General features: G+C 41.2%; 1 protein-coding gene across 2 annotated transcripts in view; it reads left to right on the top strand.

Moving 5' to 3' along the window:
• Nucleotides 1-22,677, top strand: part of TRIM44 (tripartite motif containing 44) — a 113,228-nt gene that overhangs the window by 61,654 nt on the left and 28,897 nt on the right. Inside the window, exons 4-5 of one of the 2 annotated variants that reach the window (XM_082660257.1) lie at nt 396-415; nt 18,565-18,631. In XM_082660257.1, the coding sequence (XP_082516383.1) occupies nt 396-415; nt 18,565-18,631 (87 nt within the window). The remainder of the gene's footprint in view (nt 1-395; nt 416-18,564; nt 18,632-22,677) is intronic. The other variant, XM_082660258.1, reaches the window with a different exon arrangement.

Consider the following 22,677-nt stretch of genomic DNA (forward strand, 5'->3'; position numbering starts at 1 on the left):
GGCAGAGGTGAGTCTTTTAGGGAAACAGCTTGATGCTTTTGGAGCTGGTCAGCTTTTGCTTAAGACCTGCTGCTATTTTGGGCTGTCAGTTTGCTCAGAACTAAATACTGCCAGCCATACAAATAAAAAGGCAAGGCTATTATTTAGGCCTCCTAGGTCTATGCATTCACTTCTCTGCTTACAAGGGCAAATTATTAGTTCATCTCTGCTGGGCAGTTTGAACATTGGGTTATATTAGCCCTTGTCTTAGCCCTTAGATGTCTACTGGCTTGTCTCTGTTACAATAAATGTACAAGCCTTGCTTTCGGGTTGGGAGGGAAGAGGGAAAAGAAAGAAATCTAAATCAGTCTCTACTGATCCTGATTTCTTATGCTGTTTCTTTCTCTTTCTTTCAGGGCGACGAGGAAGGACCCAGGTAAGATCACATTATTGTTGTTTGTCTGTTCTCAGAATTGAAGTAGAGTGACATTTGTGGCCTTCTAATGCCCCGTGAAATATGACCAGCCAAGGACCAGCACAGAAAAGGGATCTCCATCTTATTCCAGGGCTTTGAAGATCTTATTTTGTAAGATTCCCATCTCCCTCCCCATCTATGCCATTTCCTGTCTGTAACCTTCAGATAAAGATAGTCTTTAAAGTATGTAATGACAGTAACTTTGCTTTATTCTGTAGCACCTTCAGAATACCTTGTTGAGACAAGTAGGTACTATATTTGAATGGTTATTAGGTATCAGGTAGATTGAATAGGTAAACTTTTGCATTGTTCTTTCTTGATTGGAATTGGATTGCCTTTTTTTTTTTTTTCTTTTAATGGACTCTGGTTTCAATATTCTTTATTTCTGACCTGTAACATCCTTGGGTCTGACTCAAGACACCTATACAGTGAATCTGAGGTCATAGGTATACAAAACTTTGTTTAGGAAAAAAAAAATGTTTCTTTGTGCTTCTGTTTCACCACATGAAATTTAAAAGTGCATTTTATCATTGCCTCAGGCTTGTAGTGAACCTGGACTTTAGTTTACGTACCTTTGCTGTCTTTCTGCTCAGGCAGTGAGAACAAGCTCTAGGAAATGCTATAGCTATGCTGTGAACACAATCAAGGGGCATTTGTACAAAGTAAAATGCAGTGTCCAGTTGGGTCCCCTCTGTCATGTAGGATCCAGGACTGTTAAGTCTGGGAGGTATCAGAACATTCATCCAGGCCACAGCTATTCAAACTTTAGTTTTAGTAGAAACACCTTTTTTTCAAATGGGCTTTAAGTAGAACTCCAATGTATGCAAAACATTTTTTTTGTTTGGTTAAAGTTGGGGCCACATCTACTGGTGAAACTTCTCTCTTCCTTCCAATAGACCCTGAGGGGCTGCTGCAGAAACCTAGGGTTCCTGAGAACTCAGTTTGAAAATCACTTATCTAGGGCTTCCCTGGTGGCGCAGTAGTTGAGAGTCCGCCTGCCGATGCAGGGGACGCGGGTTCGTGACCCGGTCCGGGAAGATCCCACATGCTGCGGAGCGGCTGGGCCCGTGAGCCATGGCCACTGAGCCTGCGCGTCCGGAGCCTGTGCTCCGCAACGGGAGAGGCCACAACAGTGAGAGGCCTGTGTACCGCAAAAAAAAAAAAAAATAAAAGAAAATCACTTATCTAATTCAAGCTTCTCATTGAAAGAAGCTTAATGAGTTGTCCAAGGTTACCTTACTGGAGCCAGGATTTGGCCCTTTGGTTTTATTTACAAATCAACAAATACAGTTTCTTCTTTTTCCTTTCTCCCTCCCCATATCCTGATCCTCTCTCTTAGTGCCAAATGTTAGTGCCAAAAGCATCTCCTGCTGCTTCCTTCCCTTGAGAACTGTAGTTCTCAGCCTAGATCTTGTTCCTTGTCCTCTGTGGCTAAAGCTACAGGCATCCCGCTTTAAACCTGCAGAGCTTCAGGGAATCCCTTTAAATTCCATCCTCCCCCCATTCTCAGGAACAGGCTCCCTTTATGTTGTGGTTCATTTCTTTCCTCCCTTCCTCCCTTTCTCATGACCCAGTGTATAGGTCCTGTGCTATATATTGGGCATATAATGAAAATTAAGACAGACATGGTCCCTGCCTTGTGGATCCTAAGTCTAGTAGGAGAGACAGGCATATAATTGGGCACTTCTACTTTGGGGGAAGTACTATGATTAAGTGAAGTTTAGGCTGCTTTAGAAAGGGAAGCTCACCAGAAAAGGTTGTGTGTAAATGGAGATCTGAAGGATGAGAAGGCAGACAAAGGAGAGGCAGAGATAGAGCTGTCCTATGGATAGGAAACAACTTGTGTAATAGCTCCAGACAAGAGAAGAGCGGAGGAAAGAAAGCAGAGTCCAGATCACTGAGGGCCTTACAGGCCTCCTTCTCTCCCGCAGAGTGTGGGAGGGCATTAAATAATTTAAAACATGGATTAACCTGAGTAGATTTGCATTTAGGAAGTCTCCTCTGCCTGCAGAATGGAAAATGAATTGGAGGTGGGTCAGAGCCTGGGAGACTAGTTAGATTAGGCTAGTGATGGGAGCTTATATCAACATCTTCTCTAGCTATTGACCAAGTTCTCACCATTTTACACAGACCTTTGGTTTAGATAAACTCTTTAAATTATCTCCTTGGCACTCTGCCTCTTCGCTCAAAACAAGCTGTAGCTCCAGCTCCTTAAAATCCAGACCAAGCAGAGCCCTAGACCTTTTCTTCCTCAGAAAGAGAGTTCAAACAAGACCAGTATAAAGAAAACACCTTAGCAGATGTAGCGAGCAGACTCCACAGGATAGAAATGGCATTTCTGTCTTGGAAGAGCCTGATAAGGATGGACATGTTCATCTTGTCTTTATGGCTACATGCCAGAGTCATGTTGATTAGAAGAATACAGGGACCTTGTGAAGAGATTAACTCCCTTCAAAGATACTATTCAGTGTGAGATACTGGCTTCAGAGTTTAATTGCAGATTCCTTCTTGTCATTTTGACAAGACTGTGGTGAAGTATAGAGTTTCTTTACTAGCAACCAAGATGTCACGCTGTCTCCCTCGAGCCAGGCTGCCATGGATGTCAGTAGGGATTCTCTTGGACTGGGACTTTATTGGTAAAATGAGCACTTGAAAAAAATCATGTTCCAATTTGGCAGAAAGAGGAAAGATGAGTCAAATTTTCCCTTTACCCTTTAAATTCATACTTGTTGGTTCCATTCAGTTTGTGCTGAACTACCATTTGGCTCAGTTTCTTCCAATTAACACTTCAGGGCAGATTGCCTTTGATCTGAAATTTCTCTCATTTATGATATACACTTTACTGTCTCAGTAAGCCAGAGTTTTGTTCCAAAGGCTTTTGTATTGCTGACGGTGTTAAATGAGAGTTTGATGTGTAAGGAAGACAGAAGGAGTGTGGGTCTGCCTGCACAGGGGATGGAAGAGAAATGAATCTGGAGACCCTGCGTTCCAGGTCTGCTTGGATTTTCATGCCTGTGTCTCCTTTGCTAGTATTCTTTCCACACAGCCACTTCCCTGCTGTCTGCACAGAAGTCCAGGGAGAATTGAATTCCAGCCGCTCTCCATGGTGGTCAGAACAAAGGAAAATTCCTGTCCTTTTGAAAATTATTTGTCTATAATAGATCTGTATTTTTCTCCATTCTACCAGCTAGAGTCTCCCTGCCTTTTTTTTGTTTTGTTTTCAGTTTTGACTTCCCAAGCTGTTTGATGTGAGGTGGCCAAGTATTTGTGCTTTTGGTCATGTCTGTGCCTTGTTCTGATTTTTATTGTGTATTTGTCCTGTAATTAACAACAATAATAGGCAAAGCTACCGTTTAAGTTTTACTACGTACAGTGTTTTATATATATTCTCTTTTAACCCTCATGTAAAGCTAATGATGTAGTTATTATTCTACTTGTAAAATGAGGAAATGAATGCCCAGAAAGATTAACTTGCCCTAGATCACACAGCTAGTAGAAGCAGAGCTAGGACTTGAATCTAGTCTGGCTTCAGAGCTCATGCCTTCAACCACCTGTCTCTGAGAGGCCAGCACACTTCTCTCTGTGACCCTGAATGAATAAGAGGATTCACGCCCACTTGTCAGCGCATCACTTTGGTCTTGTTCCTCTCACCTAGGAGTTCTTACTGGCTTTGACGTTGAAATGATGGCGTCTGTTTGCTGCACGCTACCTCTCCTCTCCTTAGCCTCTGTCATTATGAGGGGATATTTCTTCATCTCATCCTCACAGTGTCCCCTGAGGGTCAGCAGCAAAAGGGGTGCTTTTAGACTCCCGGGGGAACAGGTAAGCAAGCCTTCCTTTGACCCTGCAGAATTAGCTGCCAGTTGCCCCTCCATCCAGTAGTTACTCTTCACACCCATGATACAGTCGTGCAGATGACAAGGTTTCTTGGAGCGTGTGGAGGAGCAAAAGTCCTAATATGTGGAACGTGGATATTAACCACTGTAGAGTCACCTTTGAAGAGGGTGTCTTTGAAGCCCAGAGTGATTCTTTTTTTCCAAGCAAAAAAAAAGCAGTTTACACTTTTGGCAGCAATTTTCTGTCTCCTCGTGCTATTATGGGAGATGTTGTGTTTGCGCCCTCGCAGATTGGCTCCTTCTGTGCTCCTGCCGGAGCCTGCTGAGAAGTAATGTATGTTCACGGAGAGGGGGTGGCAGTGGGCTCTGCTGCCTTAGAGCTGTTGTGTAGTGGAAGGAAGTCAGAGAGGGAAGGACCCTTAAACTCTTGTGTTCAGAGGACAGAGGAGCAAGGTCAGTTTTAAATTTTGATTTGCGACTGAGATTTTCTGTGAATTTTTTTTAACTAAGAAGAAAAAGGCTTTTTAACAGTAACAGCCATACTTAAGATTTTGGTAGAACTTTTCATCTTTAGAGCTGGCTCTTATTCAGGCAAAAAGCTCCTGCTGAGATCAGTGTGAATCTGACCCATGCTGATTCTCTGATCAAATGGGCAATGAGTTCTGAAGGAATAGGAGTTCAAGGAGAGTCAGCAGACCTGCCTTCTATCCTTGGTTTACCTGGGACCAACGGTGTGACCTTGGGCAAGTCCTTTAACCTCCTTGCTTCTTTGTAGTCTGTTTTTACTTCCCTGTAAATACTAGCCTTTCTTTCCCCCACTCTGCACCCAGTTTTTTGGGATATAAATACAGTGGAGGAATACAGTCATATATTAAATATGTGGAGGAATACAGTCATATATTAAATATGAAATGAAAAGAATCTGCTTATAGGTTCTGTAATTTGGTAGATTTTTTTGTACATTTCTCAATTTTGTTTCTTTAAACATTTTCTTGGGGCTATATACTAGGTACTCTTTTTTCCCCCCTCTAAAATAACAATCATATGTATGTTCTTAGATATGACATTTCTCTTCCTGATGACTTAGTTTGTAGAGATAAGAGGGGTCTAAGTCAGTGATATGCTTAGGTTTCTTTTGTCCTCCGATTGCAAATGTATGGTTTTGTTTTTACATTATCTCCATTTCAGAAGACCTAGCTGGAAGCCAAAGAAAATGTCTCTGATACCTGTGACATAGAGTGGAACTGTCAGGGCTGTGTATTATCCAGAAGTGGGGTTCCAACATCTAAGTTGGTCTTCAGTACAGAGAGTCTCTTAACTGTCACATTTCCCTCTTATGGAGCCTGAGCTGACTTTGTTTTCCTCTGCTGATATGAATTATTTATCCTCTACTCACCCAGATGAAGGATGAAGCCATGCTATGCATTGTACTGCCTATCTATAATAAAAGCAAGCCTTCTTCTGAAAGTAATTGATTTTCAGATATTTACCTGCGAGAGTCACAACTTTGTTTTATTTTGTGCATATTGGCCTATAACCAGAGAATCCATTCACAGCTGGAAAAGTCAGCTGAGGTACCTCTAGTTTATTTCATCTGCCTCACAGTGGAAATGCCAGCTAGGAGCAGCCTGTATTCTGACATACACCTGCCTGCCTTTTCTGGCTTCCTAATGCTAAGAAAAAAGGCCCAGTGGGAAGAGACCTGGATGTCACTTTTCATGGTGTGGTTTTATGCTAATCAACTTTTGTTTGCCATCCAATATGTAGTTATGATGCTTGACAGGCTAACCTTGTTTATGTCTTTGACCTCAGAGCTTATCAGGATAACATTTACCTCTAGGAGCTCTGTTTCCTAATCTCTTTAGCAAGAAAAATTGCAGAGGAATTTTTTCATTCATTTTCAATTGTCTACTGTGTTGCCAGGCCCCATGCTAGGCCTCAGAGATACGAAGATGAAAAAGACTTTGTCCCTGCATTTAAAGACATCAAAGTCTAGTTCAAATGAGAGAACTAAGTAAACAATTTTAATTTCACATTTAAGTACAATATAATAATTATTATTATAATTATAAATTACTCTAAGGAAGCATTTATTGATTGCCAACCATGTACCACGAAGTATTTTAAACATTTTTTTTTTTTTTTTTTTTCTGTACGCGGGCCTCTCACTGTTGTGGCCTCTCCCGTTGCGGAGCACAGGCTCTGGACGCGCAGGCTCAGCGGCCATGGTGCACGGGCCTAGCCGCTCCGCGGCATGTGGGATCTTCCCGGACCGGGCCACGAACCCGTGTCCCCTGCATCGGCAGGCAGACTCTCAACCACTGCGCCACCAGGGAAGCCCTAAACATTTTTTATTTCTCACAACAGTCCTAACAAGTGGCTAATACATTATCTTCATTTCTCAGCCAAATGAGAAAACTGAGTTGCAGAGAGGTTATACATACACTAACGAGGTCACTCAGCTAAAAAGTGGTAGAGCCAGTATTCAAATTCAAGTAGGCTGACTTGAGAATGTGGGCTCTTAAGCACTACAGTATAAAGATTCTCTATGATAAATATGTTGGATGTAGAATAGGATACAACTAACTCAGGATAGAGAATCAGAAAAGATAGCATTTGTGCTGGACTTTGAAGGATGGGTGTAGGGGTAGGGTTTTGCAGATGCAAAGGGTAGGAAGGCCATACAAGCACAGAGATCAGCATTTCTAAAGGCTCAGAGGAATGGAAACGCATGTGCTATATGGGAAATGGTGAGGAGCTACATGACTGGACTGTTGGCAGGGGATGAGACAAGGGTGGCTGAGTCTCCGTTGTACAGGGTCTTGTGTGCCATTTGAGGCACCAAAAGGTTTGTACCGTTTCCTGTTAGGCTTTACCGCTTGACTACAGCATGGTCCTATTCATAGAAGAAATGGATGGACTTTTGAATCTTATGGATCTCTTCCGGTAGTCACATCTCATGAGTTATGTGTAAATTGTTTGCTTTCTCTGTGCCTCAGTTTCTCCATCAAGCAGCACATTTTACTATACTTAAAGGACAAGTGTTTTATGAAGCATTAAAAGTGTTCTCCTTTTGGGTTTCTTCTTTTATATGGAAAAGCAAGCAACTGAGATAAAGTAATTATAAAAGGAAATTGTTTGATTTTTATCTTATTTATACCTTGTTTTGACAGCTCCAGCCTTCCTCTAACTTACAATCAAATTTGGAGAGTAGATACCCAGTTCCTTCTAAATTGATGGAGATAAGGAATACTAAAGCACCAACATTTTCCAAATAGATTTAAGGCTACAGATATTTCTTAGAAACTAGTCAAAGAATTAAATTGATGTCACATTTGTCCCTGAGTTAGATCTGGTGCTGAAGAGCCTGGTTGGAGCCTAGTTCTCTTCTTCCTGGTTTATCTTCGTAGCCATTTTGGACTGGCACTAAGCATAATAGATTTTAGGAAGTCAAAAAACTCCAGTCTGTGTCTTAAGAATAACTAAATTTGATGTCATTGGTTATGCCCTCCCTCACCTGTGGCAGCCACGGCAAAATGTTGTTAGTGGTGTCTTTTTCATTTTAGGAGAAACGTGCTGGTCTCTAGCATCTTCTCACTTTCTGTCAGTGAGAGGCAGGCAAGAGGTGAATAATTCCATTTCCCCAATAACTTCCAAGGAGCCTTCCTTTTTTTGAAAGTTCCATGTGGCTGAACTGCATTCACCTCTTTACCCGGAAACCCACAGCACGTGTCTGTACCAGATGCTGGGAGCAGAAGCGGGTGTGTTTTTTTGTTTTGTTTTAGGTTTTTTCTTTTTTCTTTTCAAGACGGTATGAAGTTTACAGTCATTGAGTGCAGGTTTCTTTAAAATTAGAACTGCAAGAAGGTAGTTTCAGAACATTGAGAAAGGTGTCCAAAGGCTGTGATAAAACTGGGGTACCCTAAATGGTGAGGTCTTTGCCAAGGACCACTATTCAAGGGCCTGTCCTGTTTGGACCTAGGACCTACCTATGAGTGCTTATAGGGTCATAAAAAAAATACTTCTTTAGCCACAAGCAGACGTTTTAGGGAAGAAAAACACTTTCTTACATAAGTGCCTCATTCCCCCACTCTTTAGCACCACTACCAGTTGTTCCCTGTAGGTTGTAATGTGGTTGTAAAACAGAAAAGCATTTTGTTTCCTTGGTGAGTACATGTCTCCTTCCCCTCTGGTTCTATCAATTCTGTTTAAAGGGAAGTGAGATTGAGCATGAGAAAAACTGTACAGAGAGGGAGGGGCTGACAGAATTACAGAGAAGGTAGGCAAAGAAGCATTTCTCAGCTGTCCCTGGCTGCCAGATGCATCTTGGTCCAGATGCTGTGGGGCAGTGTGCAGTCTTATTCCATCTCGCAGGTATTGCCACTCAGACAAGAACCAGTTAAAACTGACCAAGCTGCCAACTTTGCCCTGACTTTCAGGGTTGTTCAGGGTTAGCAGCTAAACAGCTCTAATAGTGATACCTGCTTATGTGTCGAACATAAAATAGGAGCTAGACCTATGTATATTATTTCAAAGCTTAAAAAACCTGTTAAATATAGTTATTCTCATCTTCTTTTTACAGATGAGGAAATTGATATTATAAGAAGTTAAGTGACTAAGCCGTGGTCACACAGTTAGAAAGTAAGTCAGCCAGGATTAGAACCCAGATCTGTTAGGCTTAAAATTCCGTGCCTTCAACCACCACACTACCCTGCCTTTCTCAGGAGATGGAAGATTCACATCTTCCAACATCTTGCCTGGGAATAAGTAGAGTTAATGGATGGAATTGTGACAAGCCAACAGGGATTTGGCATTTTTATCAGAAAATTTTTTTTCATTTTCTTTATTGAGTGCCAACAAGCAGTTTGTATGAGACAGAAGTTGAGGTGGAACTTGTGAGGAAAATGCCTAAGGTGGAATGAATAGGAACTTCTCTCCCCAGACAGGTAAACGTTAGTTTGCTCCCTGGCTTTTGTGGAGCGGGCAACTGCCATCACCTCTTCTGAAAGAGCCACTGTTCACCCAGTGGCAGGTGCAGGCCAACTGTTGTCATGACAACAGCAGGAGAGGCAAGCAGTTTAATTCTAGAACTGATAATTAACTGGGGGTGGGGTGGAGGTGGGGAGAGAAATGGGGGGATAATTGTTTCAGAAGGGAAAACTTAGCAATTACCAGCCAGCTGCATAGATAAAAAGGCCAGGCACAGATGCTCCAGCCCAGCATACCCCTGGGATTCAGCACTCATCCCCTCTGGTTAGGAATTTTTGATAAATGAAAATGAAGGGTCGAGTTTCCAGCCAATCAAGACTCTTTAAGGAACCAAATAAAGAAAGAGGAAGTTACATACGCTGTAAAAAGAAATGCAGGGGGCCAGATAAATGACTACCCTAAATGACATTACCGAGCCAGAAGCACTATCCAAACTGCAGGAAGAATTCACGCTTGGAGGTAAAACAGGACCCACAAGGCCTACCCATTGTGAGTTTCTGCTTCTGTGGATGGAATGAGGGAGAGTGGCATATTAGAAAGAAAATAAAAAGAAGACTTGCAGAGGTGATGAACTTGTTTAGGTCCTTGATCATCACGGCTAGTAGTCTATCAGCCCCTCAGAGATTGCAATAGTGAACGTAAGCTAAGCATTCCGCATGGATCATCTATCTCATTTAAGCCTTACAGCCACCTAGGAGGACAGTGCTGTTGTTATTCTCATATCAGACTTAGACATGTTCAGCACTTTGCCCAAGGTAACAGAGCTACTAAGTCAATATACTGAGTCCTATTATCCTATTGATTTGTGTTTTTAAAATAAAACCTCTACTACTCTATGGGGAAGTCGTGGTCCCAATCTAGAATAATATCAGACTTAAGTAGATTAAACAGTTTACAATAAAAAGGAAAATAATATTTTTTCTAGTAGAATAAATGTAAGCTACAAAATAAAAATTACTAGATAAGCAGTGTTGGAGAATGTCCTATCATGTGTTTGAGATCTGTCAGACTCACAGTTCACAGGTTAGCCCTGTGTCTCAAGCTCTGACCAGATGAATAAGTGTGAGTCAGGATTTCTTCCTAACTTGTTCTGTGGCTCAGGGCATGTTAAGGCTTAGAAGAGGAGATGACATTACACAATGCAAAGTGACTGTCCAAAACTCCTCTAATGATATATTTTCACCAAACTTCCATGTTTTATGTATTGTTCATGGGGAAAATGCCACAGTGTATAGCAAGACCTCCCTGTATTCCAGAGTGTATGTGTAATGTACACGTGTGTGTATGAGAGAGAGACAAAGAGAGAGTTGGCGGGGGAGAGAGAGAGAGGGGAAAGAAGGGAGGGAAGAGAGAAGGAGAGGGAGGAAGATTTTCCTTTAAAACAGCGAGTCTCAGTGAAAGGAGAAGCATGGTGCTCATTCAGCAGTATTTACAGATCACATACTTTGTTCCAGGCATTGTCTTTGGTGCTCAGAATACAGTTTTCCACAAAACATTCAAGGTCCATGCCCTCAAAGAACTTGTAGTCTAGAGTCTCAAGTAAGGATTGAGGAATGTAAGCGGTATGTAATTTAAAAACATTTTAAAGAAACCCATTACTTCTTCTGTTAAAACGTAATACAGGGAATAAAACTCGCCTAGTCCTTCTGGCTAGTAGGAAAATGTGTAAAAGATAGAATGCAGGAGAAGTATAGGTTGATAATCACTACTTAAAACTATGAGCTTCCCCTTGATTTTCCAAAGGTTTGACAAACTAATAAGTTGTTGTTGCCTTTGCAGGTGAAACAATTAATATCAAAATTTGGGAGCTCGACTGCCACAATAATTATGCTGGAAAATGTAATTTTGTCTGCATAATGGAAGTGGGATCATTTCAAGAAGATCTCATTAATGTGCTGTTCATCTACAAAGAGCAATGTAACCTTTCTCTTATTAGATTAGTGCAGGGTCATGATGCAAAAGGCGGTTGGAATAATTCTCAGTCTTGTTCTAAGAAAATAAATTAAGCACTGACTAGGAGTCTAGATATGGAAATCAAAATCATTGAAGACAGAAAAACAATGTAGCCACTCATTCTGAAATTGACATAAGCTCCTTTCATTTCTGTAGGTTTCATTCCATTTAGCCATTTATTTAACAAATTATTTCCAATGTCTGCTATGTGCCAGGCAGCGCTAGGTGTTGCAACTATCATAGAAATCAGAACCAAAAACGGTCCCTTTTTTCACGGTGCTTACTATATAGTGATTGGTCTCTCCTCCGCATTTCAGGGCCATACATCTGTTCTGTGTCTGCTCAGCTCTCCCCAAGCTTAAAGAATCAGCACCCTACTAAAAAGATGCATGTCATGTGCAGTTATAAATGGAAATCCCCCAGTGCAGAGCCTTCCCAGGTATATTAGACTGAACACTGATTGAGTTGTTGACTTAGTCTTTTAAACTAGGGTTCCGTGGTCCAATAAGTCTGGCAAATGCTGCTTATTTACTCACCTCTTGGAGTTCCACAGTACCATGGTATAATAAAGTCTTCGAGCAGTCCTGTGATAATGAGACTTATTTACTTTGTTTAACCCAGCGTTTCCAAACTTATTGACCATAAGGATCCTTTAACCCCTATCACATAAATATCCTTTAGAAACAGTGTTCCTCAATGGATGTGGCTCATCGTCCACTAGATGTTGAGACCTACTGCTGATGATTTGCCATCTAGAAAGAGAGTATAAGAAATGTAAGGCAATATATAGTAAGAGTCCACATCTCTTAGGTTGAAATCTTGTTGTACTCCAAAAAACTAGGTCTTCTGAACCATTTCTCTACTGTTATTGAGGTAATTTATGTCTAATACAAATGGGAGTGTAGCTATCAGAGGTACAAATAATTGAAACCTGGTACACATTCCTGGCAAAAGAAAGTCTAGAGAGGGCCACTGGGATATTTTTTTTTAATTGACATGAAAATGAAACTTGGATGTCCATGATTCCATTCAAAAATAAAATAGCCATCATAAATAAGTTTTTTGTTCTTTTCGTCTTAATAACATAATTTGTGTCACTTTTTAACAATAAAAAAGTTTTAGTTCCAGTGTATACCAAGCACCCAGCACATTGCCTAGTATGGAGTAGACCCTCAGATATTGGTTGAATGAATGACTGAAACAGACAGTGATGAGGAACATTACTAAATACAAAGCAATACAGAAAAATGTCATTTTTCCTATTTTAAGTCAGTGTATAAAGTGGGCGTATCCTTCTGTTACATGACAGTGCCTCTTACATCTAATAGCTATCATATGCCTACCACAGGTTGGGGGAACTAAGAAAAAATACATATAAAAGTATTTTGCAAACTGTTAAGTGCTGCATCTAAGTAGTTGTGTTTGTTTTTTTTACCAGTGGTCATGGAGGTGCTCAGCATTCTGTGTGTCAGGAATTTCCCTGATATGACCAGGCCCTGATGCCAAGTGGATTATACGCCAGGATCGCAGTATTCTGACTTACAGACCAAGAGAGGAAGGCAGTAAGACTAGGATGTCAGGCCTTTGATAGTACTTCTCTGTCCCTCAGTTTTCTCATCAGTCATCTAGGGGCCGTAGCACCCACTCTGTCTATATTAAGGATCAAATGCGATAACATGAATGATAGTAAGGTATGCAAATAAGAAATGCAAATGATGCTCTGTACCCTTAGAAAGTATACGCATTAAACAAGCAAAACAGAACTGGATGATATAAAGTTGTCTTTTCATAATGTTATTTGTTAAGACATAATTGTGTTTGTAACCTGAGGTTCATGTATGGTCATTTAAACAAATATTTATCAGCAATAACAAAGGAAACAAGAAGATTACCCTTGATTCAGCACCTTTACAATTTACAGGGTGTACACAGACATCTCATTTCCTTATTTGAACAAACCTGAGAGGTGGTTTTGCTATCCCCATGTTACATAGATGAGGAAATTGAATGAGAGTAAGTGACCTGTCCAACGTGGCCCAGCTAGAGCTAGGAGTGGCAAGAGTCAGGACTTGGAGTGACGCCTTCTTGTTATACATCCTGTGCCTTTGCTCTCATAGCTGCTTTTGTTCAAAACATAACTCGTTCTCCTCCTTCTCCAACATGCTTCTGACCTTGACTTCTCCTTCGCAGTAAATGGCATCATCTTGTCTCAGGCCAATAACCTAAGAGTCATACTCAATATCTCTCTTTTCTTCACATTGCAAATCCAATTAATCAACAAATTTTGTCAGATTTACCCTCAACTATACATCAAATCCAAGGACTTCTCACCTCCACTCCCTCACTATACCGGTCCGGGCCACGTAATTTCTCTCCAAGAATTCTACTGTCGTTCCCTCATTGCCACTGTTACTCATCCTTCCCCTCACCGTAACCCCTCCATTCCATTATTCACATAGATGCTAGAATGATCTTTTAGGATACAAAGGAAGTCATGTAATTATTCTATTTAGAATGCTCCAGTATGAATTATATCATGTCTGGAACTTGCTTCAGAGTAACCTGGGGGGAGGAGGACCGATAAAGTCACACAAGATGAGATTCCCACCATCCTCACATCTGCTGCTCACCCCACTGCTCACTCCAGCTATGCAGCTTTCTTACTCTCCTTCAGACAGAGGTCACATTCCTTCCTACTTCAGGGCCTTCGTGCTTGGGTTCCCCTCCACCTGATGCTTATCCCCAGATCTTCACATGGCTCCTTCTCTCACGTTATCTAGGCCTCTGCTGAAATGTTGCCTCTTCAGACCTTCATTCCTTCCTTACCTGCTTTGGTTTTCTGCATATACTTGTCACTGCATGAAAATGTATTTAACTTATTATTTTCTTTCTTCCCCACTAGAAAATAAATGTTATGAGGGTGAAAGCTTTGTCTTTTTCACCACTGTACTGTCAGTGCCTAGAACATTATAGGGACTCAGTTAATTTTTGAATAAACAAATAGCTATGCAAAACCTGTTTTCAAAGTTGTAGAGAGAACCCTCGTTTGGAATAGGAAAACCTTAGATTCACTTGATTATATTCTCAGTCTGTCACCTTGTGCAGGTCATTTACCTGCAGCTGTTATTTGTGAATCTGCGTTTGTTATCCACCAACAGCCTGTGAGTTTCTGAATGGCAGCATCTGTACTTGATTTTTCTTTATCTCAGTAGTAGGCATAGCAAGTCTGTTACACTATTTGATATCTATGTACATGAGCAGTACTTTGCTGTGTTCCAGACTTGGAAAATGACTGACCAGGACTCATGAATCCTTGGCTCTTCTTTAGATAATAATGATCATGGCCATAATAGCGAACACTGACTGAGGTCTCACTGTGTGCCAGGCACTTTTCTAAGAGTGTTACGTGTCATGAGTTCATTTAATCCTTATAATAGCCCCATAGGGGTAGAGGCTGTTACTATCCCCATTTTCCAGGAAAGGAAAATTAAACACAGAAAGACCAAATAATTTGCCCAAGATCACATAGCCAATAAATGATAGAGCGCCAGGGTTTGAACCAAAGCCATCTGGCTGTAGAGTCTGTATTCTTAGCCAACTCTCTCTACTGCCTTCTCAAATCACCACTGTAGGCTTACACTGAGGTAGGTAGGTAGGTAGATAGATAGATAATTTAGTAAATAAATATTAAAAAAATAAAAGTTCACCCATGTACACCTGCTCTAATGAAGGGTTTTAATCTAAGTATTCCAGGCTAGTTTCTTTGCTCTTTTCACTTAAAGCTGCACACATGCCCTGTCTGCTCTGTTTGAGCCTTCTGAGAAGGGTAGGGCTGCAGCAGTGAGAGCTTTGGATGGGGCAAACTGTGCACTCAGGACTGTAGAGAGATTTGGGCAGTGCTCTTTCCCTGTCCTTGGCAAGTGATGGGCTGCAGAGGTGCTTTCATGTCAGTGGCCACCCTTTCAGCTGCAGACTTGTGTGCCTTGTCCATGATGAGGTTGGAGAACAGTGGCCTGTCTGAGCCAGCAGTAGTGCAGGCTGCTTGCTGTCTGGAAAAGCAGGGTGCAAACTCAAATGTATCATCCTGAGATAGTTCCCAAAATAAACAGATTTTTTGTGCTGACTCTTGCTTTTCTAACTGAGGCCTGACTGTTTCCTCTTTCTTCCCTTAAAACAATCTTTCTAGAAGGCATTTCTCTTCCTCCCTGCCTTTGAGTGATAGGGCTGACATCTGGGAAGAAGGAAGTGATCTACTCCTTCAAAAGTTATATCTCCATCAGACCTGAAAGCTGTTTAAAATTCAGTCTTTGCCTCTGGAGCTCTTGAGTCAAGGTGAGGAGTGCTCAAGCCAGCCTTCTGACTCCCTGAGAACTGGAAGTAAAAAGGGTGAGCTCTTGTCCTGAATCAACCATCATCAGTCAGTAAAGAAGTCTTTAGGAGGGAATCTTTGCCTGCAACCAGGGGGAAATGGCAAAGGATAGTCAGAAGATTATATGTGTGTACTACCCCATTTTATATAAATAAAGAACTTGCACATCATGGATTCTGGTATCTGAGGGGCATCCTGGAATCAATTCCCTGTGGATATCAAGGCATGATATAGTATATGAAGTAATCAGACAGCTTTAAGATAATACGTAATTAAAAACTGAATGTGTATTTTAGACTCCAGCAGTTTTAAGAGTTCTCAGAATTAGTGTGATGCACTGGTTAAAGAATATGGGCTTTGGGGTCAGAGGTTCTGGGTCTGAATTCCAGCCTCATCACCTACTAGCTATATAACCCTAGCCCTGCTATTTAAATTCCTTAGGCCTTGCTTTTCTCATCTGCAATAGGAAGATGATAATAGTATCTAAAATAAGATTACTGTGAGGATTAGTGAGATCATTCATTCAGTTAAAAAAAAATCTTCCGAGTGCCTTCTTTGAGCAAGGCCCTGTTCTAACTGCATGGGTACGTAAGTGCCCCTGAAATCTCAGTGACAACAAACATTTACTTCTCTCACATACTGCATGTCCACTGTGGATCAGCTTTAGCTCTGCTCCCTTCTCCTTCATTCTAAGGCAAAGGCTAAAGAGCAGCCCCTGCATGGGACATGCTGGCAAGGGGAAAAGAGCAGGGGCAAAATGGTGCAGCCCACCCCAGTGAGCAGGGGATCACTTTAGAGGCAAGTGAGAAGTGACTTCAGATCGAGAGAAGAGTCCCGAAGGTCCACAAGATTAGAATATCGTTGCTGTGATTCACATGAAAGATCTTGAAGTTCTAGGATTCTAGGCTTGGATTAGAACAGTAGCAGTGGGGAGAAAAGAATAGGTGGGGGAAACGTGGGTTTGGGGACTGGAGAGGACTTAGTGAGTGGCTGTATTTGAGAAATAAAAGAGAAAGATCTAAATCAAGAGCGCTGGCTTCCAAGCCTCGCTTTGCTGCTACTTAGTTATGTAAACTCAGGCAAGTCATTGAACCTTCTGGGCTTGAGTTTAACATTTATAAAATGAAAGACCTGAATTTGATGTGACCCCTGAGGTTCCCTCTAGCTCTATTCCTCTCTGGCGCTAAGACTCTGGAGTCTTTGTCTTAGGAGACCACAGACTACTGGGAGTGATGCTAATGGGAGGGAAGTTTGGCTTAGAGAGAAAGATGTTATAATGACTCCAGTTTGCATTTGTCTCAGCCCATTGGGTTGCGTGCCTTTCCTCTTTGCCTTTGCTCGTAGGTCACTTTCTCCTTGAGTTTGTTGTGAATCCAAAAAGGAGATAGAATTTATTTTTCATCTCCAAAGTGGGGTCCTTGGGAACACATAGAGCCTTGAGGTCATGGGACTAATGTAGCCTTATGCACAACGTTTCTCCAGCATCTTTTGGTATCCTGACATCCTTCTACACTTCTTCCAGTGTATTTCATGTTATGATAATACCTTCACAATGTCAGCCTGGGTGTCTGAAGAGAAACCTTATCCTCTCCCACCACATACCACATATGCACAGAATCAGAAATTTCTGCCACTCTTCCTCCCTCTCAAGGGAATGCTTCTGCCTCTCTTTTATCCTTTACTCACTCCTTCCCTTGGGAAGAGGAGTAACTTGTCTGATTGGTGAGAGTCTGGTAGTCATTTGGCCTCTCTTCTGTGTTGTGCAGGGTTAATGTAACAGTCACTGCATTGAAAAAAAACAACATGGCCGTATCTTTCTTCTCCTTTGCTTCTTGGATCACTTGATTCAGGCAGGATGGACCTTCCTTGCCCTTTGCTCTCCATAAGCAGATTAGGAAGGAATTGTCTCTCCTGGTCCCAGGTAGGTCTTTGTTCCAACTTCTCCATCAATGACTAGATGAGTAAGTCAAGTTGCTCCTTCCCTGGGATTCAGATAACTTTAATTTAGTGGGAGAGGTGGCAGGAGCCACCTACTGTAGCCTTGAAATCTCAGCACTCTACTTTATTATTTGGGTCTCCACTAAAAAAAGTAGTACCTTGATCATAGTTTAGTTTCTTAAGTCTCTGCTCTCCTTGTTTGAAAGTGGAGAATACAGAGAACAAATGACACCATGGGTTCTTCAGCAGAACCCTTTCAGCATCACCTCACACTTGCTAATGGCTTCCTATCCCCCTCCCTCAGCTTTGCCAGTAGGAAAGTGCAGTTATTAAAGAGGTGAGTGTTTCACCGTGCATCATAAGAAGTAGTTTACAAAGCTGAGTTGCCAACAACCCGTGTCTGCTTGTCCCATTAACTTTGTTTCCAGGAAACTCAGTCCAAATCCTGGCATTTTAACCACTTCAGCCAAAATGCTGGGTTCAGCACTTTTTTCATGTGGTCATTTTAGTTCAATTTTCAGTATTAAATTAATGGTACAGTCTGAGCTCACCAAAGATGAGAGCTGTACTTAACAGTTTGAGGTGTTTAACCTCCTTCCTATCCCCAACTCCATGCAGTGTTTTGCAGTGCAACTTTTCAGCAGGTATTTAAATTGTGACATGCTTTTGGTACTTTTTTTGAAACTAAAATTATAGGCTAACTCAGTTGAAATGGTTAAACACAATTTGTGTGCGTAGTTGTAACCTCAGTTGATTTGTTACAAAAAATTTTTAATCTTAATTACTGTTTCCAGGAAGTCTCCCATGAGGCAAAGTTAATGAGCCTTGATTTATTCCACCAGCTTGTAAGTCAGACACTGTGCAAGGCACAGCAGGGTTAAAGAATGAGCCATGGGCCCTGCCCTCAAAGCACTTGTAGTCCGATTGAGAAATGAGCAAAGAATTATAATATACCAGTGTGAGAACCCACATAGATGTGTGAAGTGCAATGGGAAGCAGAATAAAAAGTAACTAATTCTTCCTAGGGAATCAGAGAAGATTTCACAGTTGTTGACCCATTTGAACCAGTACCCTGAACAGAGCTATACAACAGTAAGTTGATTGATGGCAGGTGGAGAATGGACATCATAATTGTACACTCTGTGAGTAACAAGGGAATTTTGAACTGTGGTTTGTGAGGGGAAAGTATGTACTGTATCACTGTTTAAGTCCTCAGCATTGTGCTTTATTTTATAAGAAGAGAGCTTTGCCAACGCTTAATCCTTTTCGTTCTAAAAAGAGTATAGATATCTAAAAAGAGTATAGATATAATGGAAATAAACTTGGAGTATTTTGAGGCAGCCATAATATAGAGTCTTTTCAACTTTGAAGACTCATTCATTCATTCATTCTCTCCTTCTCTTTCTGTATGATCTAAAAGAAAGATTTAATTTTTTTTTTAGCCATTTCTTACTCTTTTAGTTGTTCTGTGATATAACTGTGGCTCCTGTTTCTTATTGTATTAATCAGAGACTATTTGATTGTAAGGAACAGAAATCCACCCACACTCGCTCAGATAACACAGTGGGATATGGAAAGGACATGGTGCATTTCACAGGACCCAATCAAAGGAAGTATTTCTGTACCTGATGGGCACAGGCGTGGGAATTGGTTAAGACCAGAAGTTGCTCTCTCAGTCTCTGTTCTTTCTTTGTCTCTTTCTGCTTCCTGCTTTACTCTCCACCCCACAGAGTAGCATCCTCTGTTTGCTTTCCTTACAATTTCAGCTTGTCCTGGCAGCGCTTTGGCCCCTGCTATATAGCAGTTTTCTGATGCAGGATTCAACATTGCCTCACCACAGTCCCAAGAGAAAATATAGCCAATTCATGTCTATTAATTAGCTGCCCTTGAGTTAGGTGGTCATGCCTGTCTAGTCAGTTACTGTAGGAAAGGTTGGGGGGCAGGGAGGCCGAGGAGTCATCTGGTTTGTAGGGCTTCTCTTCTCCCAGGTGGGGGCAGGCCAGGAGGGTAAATTGGAAAAGGTACGCACAATTGAACAATGCTCTGCTCTGCGACCCTACAGAGGCAAGCTAGTGTGTAATCTAAGATGACAATTTAGTTTTTCTTAACACAGTTTTCTATAGTTAGACAACAGAGTGCCCCTAAGTGCATGTATCTCTTGTTCATCCCAGAACAAGTTCCATTTCTTATACACCTAGCACTTCACAGATAAACAGAATAGTGCTCACTCAACTAGCACGTGGCTCCTAACAGCACCCCTGTTTCTCATTTGCTGTGGCCTCTTATAGGTCGGGTTAATGAGAAAAACCATGAATTTGAAGTCACTGGAGTTACTTCCGCCTCTTACTAATTTGGTGTCCATAAACTAGTTCCAACTTCTTAGAACCTGTTTTCTGATTCACAAAATGGGGCTGACTTGTGCCTCCCCAGCCTGGGTGCTTGTGAGGAGCACATGATAAATGTGTGTTGAATGATTTTGTGAGAATGATTTTGTGAATAATAAAATCATATAGTGATGAGTTCAGTTATTAATACATATGTTAGTGGTGGCAACAAAGATGCAGTTTTTTTGTTAGTTAGCAAGAGGTACTAAGGCGTAGACCCTCTGGCATCTGCTCACCTAAGGCAGGGCACGACTTTAGGCAAGACTCATAAACACACCAAGTTTCTGGTTCTCCAGCTCTAACTTCGGGCTGTCATCAAGCACTTGGAGTTCCTTGGATGAAAGGTGTAATAGAAGGTCATAGGTGTGCTCCTCCTCCATCAGTGTGCATGTCATCATAGCGCCTGTTCATGATAGATGACCTTTTGTTTTGTTCATTTGTGAGCTGGAACTATTTTAATCATCATAATGGTATTAAGTGGGCTGTTACCTGGGCTGCTTCTTTTAATTAGATGGTGACGGTAAGAGAAAAATATGGATCACAAATTATTCCCATTTTGCAAATAAGTAAAAGATGCTAAATAATTTATTGACCTTCACTCAGCTACTAAGCTGGAGAGCTAGGATTCAACCCAATTCTGTTTGACTCCAGTTCCCACGTTTTCCCACTATGCCTCACTGTCACCAGATCTTAGAAATCTACATGTTTAATTTCTAACTGGGCTCTTCAGACCCCAGAAGGATCTGTGAAGATAGAAATAAAAGTCTATGAACTATTTTCAATATTTCAAAACTTATAGTGGGAAATCTTACATTTAACTGCAACAGGGCAGAGTTATGTTAGCTGTTTTCCCCCATGGTGACCTAATTTGTCAGTTATTGATTATTTAATTCGTGCAAGAAAACTAATTAAGTATTCAGAAATGTTGTATGTTAGACAGAGTTTCAAATTCTGAAACCTTTGGAGGGTACGTGGGGATCCTTGGTGAAAAGATTATGAAATATAGTCTAATTCAAAAACCGCAAACTGATGGGTCATCAGCCAAATCTAGCCTAAGGGTATGTTTTGTTTGCCTTATAAAGTATTTTTTTCAATTTATGAATTACTGACCAGCATTTAAAAATTGAAAGATTTCACGTCAAAAAGCAGATTTTTTTCAGCTTCTTTTGGAAATTCAAAATTTCTGACAATACTGGATCTATATTTACCCATGACATTGACCAGCTGGCTCCTTAGATGGGGTATGTACTTTGCAATTTACCAGACTCCACCTGACCCAATTTATTCACTTCATTCATTCATATTACCTACTAGGCCCCTGTAAGCATTTGAGTCTCTAATGCCCAGGCTAATCCAGTCTCCTCATTTTGTTGCTTGGTTATAGAGTAAAACCCATTCTCTAGCTATAATCACTCACATATTTTGTACCCTGTACAGTTTTGTGTCTTGGGCTTCTTCTTAAGGTCTTTCATGCAAACTTGTCTATTTGGCTCTACTACATCTTTGCAAACAGGAGCCACATTCTCATTATTGTTTAAGGGGGTGGGAATACAAAGAAGAATAAGATGGAGTGCCTACCGTGAGAAAGGTCATGTCGTCTAGCCTTGTTTCTTTTTAATTCAGGAATGTATCTAGGACCCTGATAAGTACCAAGTGTATTTTCAAGACCTGCTTGCTAGAGTATTGTGAAACAGAATGGGGTTGGTGTCAGAAAGACTTAGGTTAAAGTACTAGCCACCATTAATTGTCCACATAAGCAATTTATGTAAACTCCTCAGTTTAGCTCTCTTGTCTGTAAAATGGGGATAATCATAATGCCCGTGGGGTGACCTGGTGCTCATAAGGGGTTTGGCACAGTGTTTAACATTTAATAACTGCTAGGATATAGTAACTCTTACTACTAGGGCTAAACATGCAATTGGTGCTCAGTTCATGCATGTTGAATTAACAAATGAATGGGTAGAATAAATTGAGTGTAAGGAATTACATGTGTTCAAACAAGTAAATATCTGTCAAAGAAGATGTCACCATAAGTTTCTCTAGCAGGCCTGGAGACCACAAATTTTTGATGGCTTTGAATGTGTGCTTTTGATGACACTACAAGAAGCACACGTTGTGGCAGGATCAGTACCCAAAGCTCTTTAAAACAGATTTATAAGCTTACCTCTGTGAAATAACATCAGCCTCAGTTTAATGTAAGTTGATGTAAGGTTGAGAAGAGAGGAATAAATTTCTAATAATCTTTCAAAGTAGACTCATGCTCAGTGTTTTGAGAATATACTCAGGACTTCAAAATTGGCCTGTGGGCTAACCTCCGTGATACAGCAGGTTGACATTATCTCCGTGAAGAATCGTCGCGGTTGCTAAGGTGACTGCTAGAATGGGAAAAAGCATTAGACCACTTTCCTGTGGCTCCTGGACTACTTCCTCTTTTTACAGCCTTAAGGGACAGGCAAGGGGGGACTAACTTATTTACTATGTGCCATCGCTGTCTCATTTAATTGTTATACTGATCTTCTGAAACAATTTACCATTCAGATGACAAAACTGAAGCTCAGAGAGAGTAAGGGACATGTTCCAATTAGTAAAGTGGCAGAACCAGAACTCTAGCTCTTTCCGTAACTCCACATAGCCTCCCAAAGCTAACCTCACCACCTCTAAGGATTCATGATAGCCCTCAACCCCATCTTCATCCTCACTCCCAAAGGGAAACTCAAGTAAAGGGCAGCAAAATGGATTCACTGAGTGAATACA

Source organism: Grampus griseus (assembly GCF_964374135.1).
Source record: "Grampus griseus genome assembly, chromosome: 8".
In the NCBI taxonomy this organism is placed as follows: Eukaryota; Metazoa; Chordata; class Mammalia; order Artiodactyla; family Delphinidae; genus Grampus; species Grampus griseus.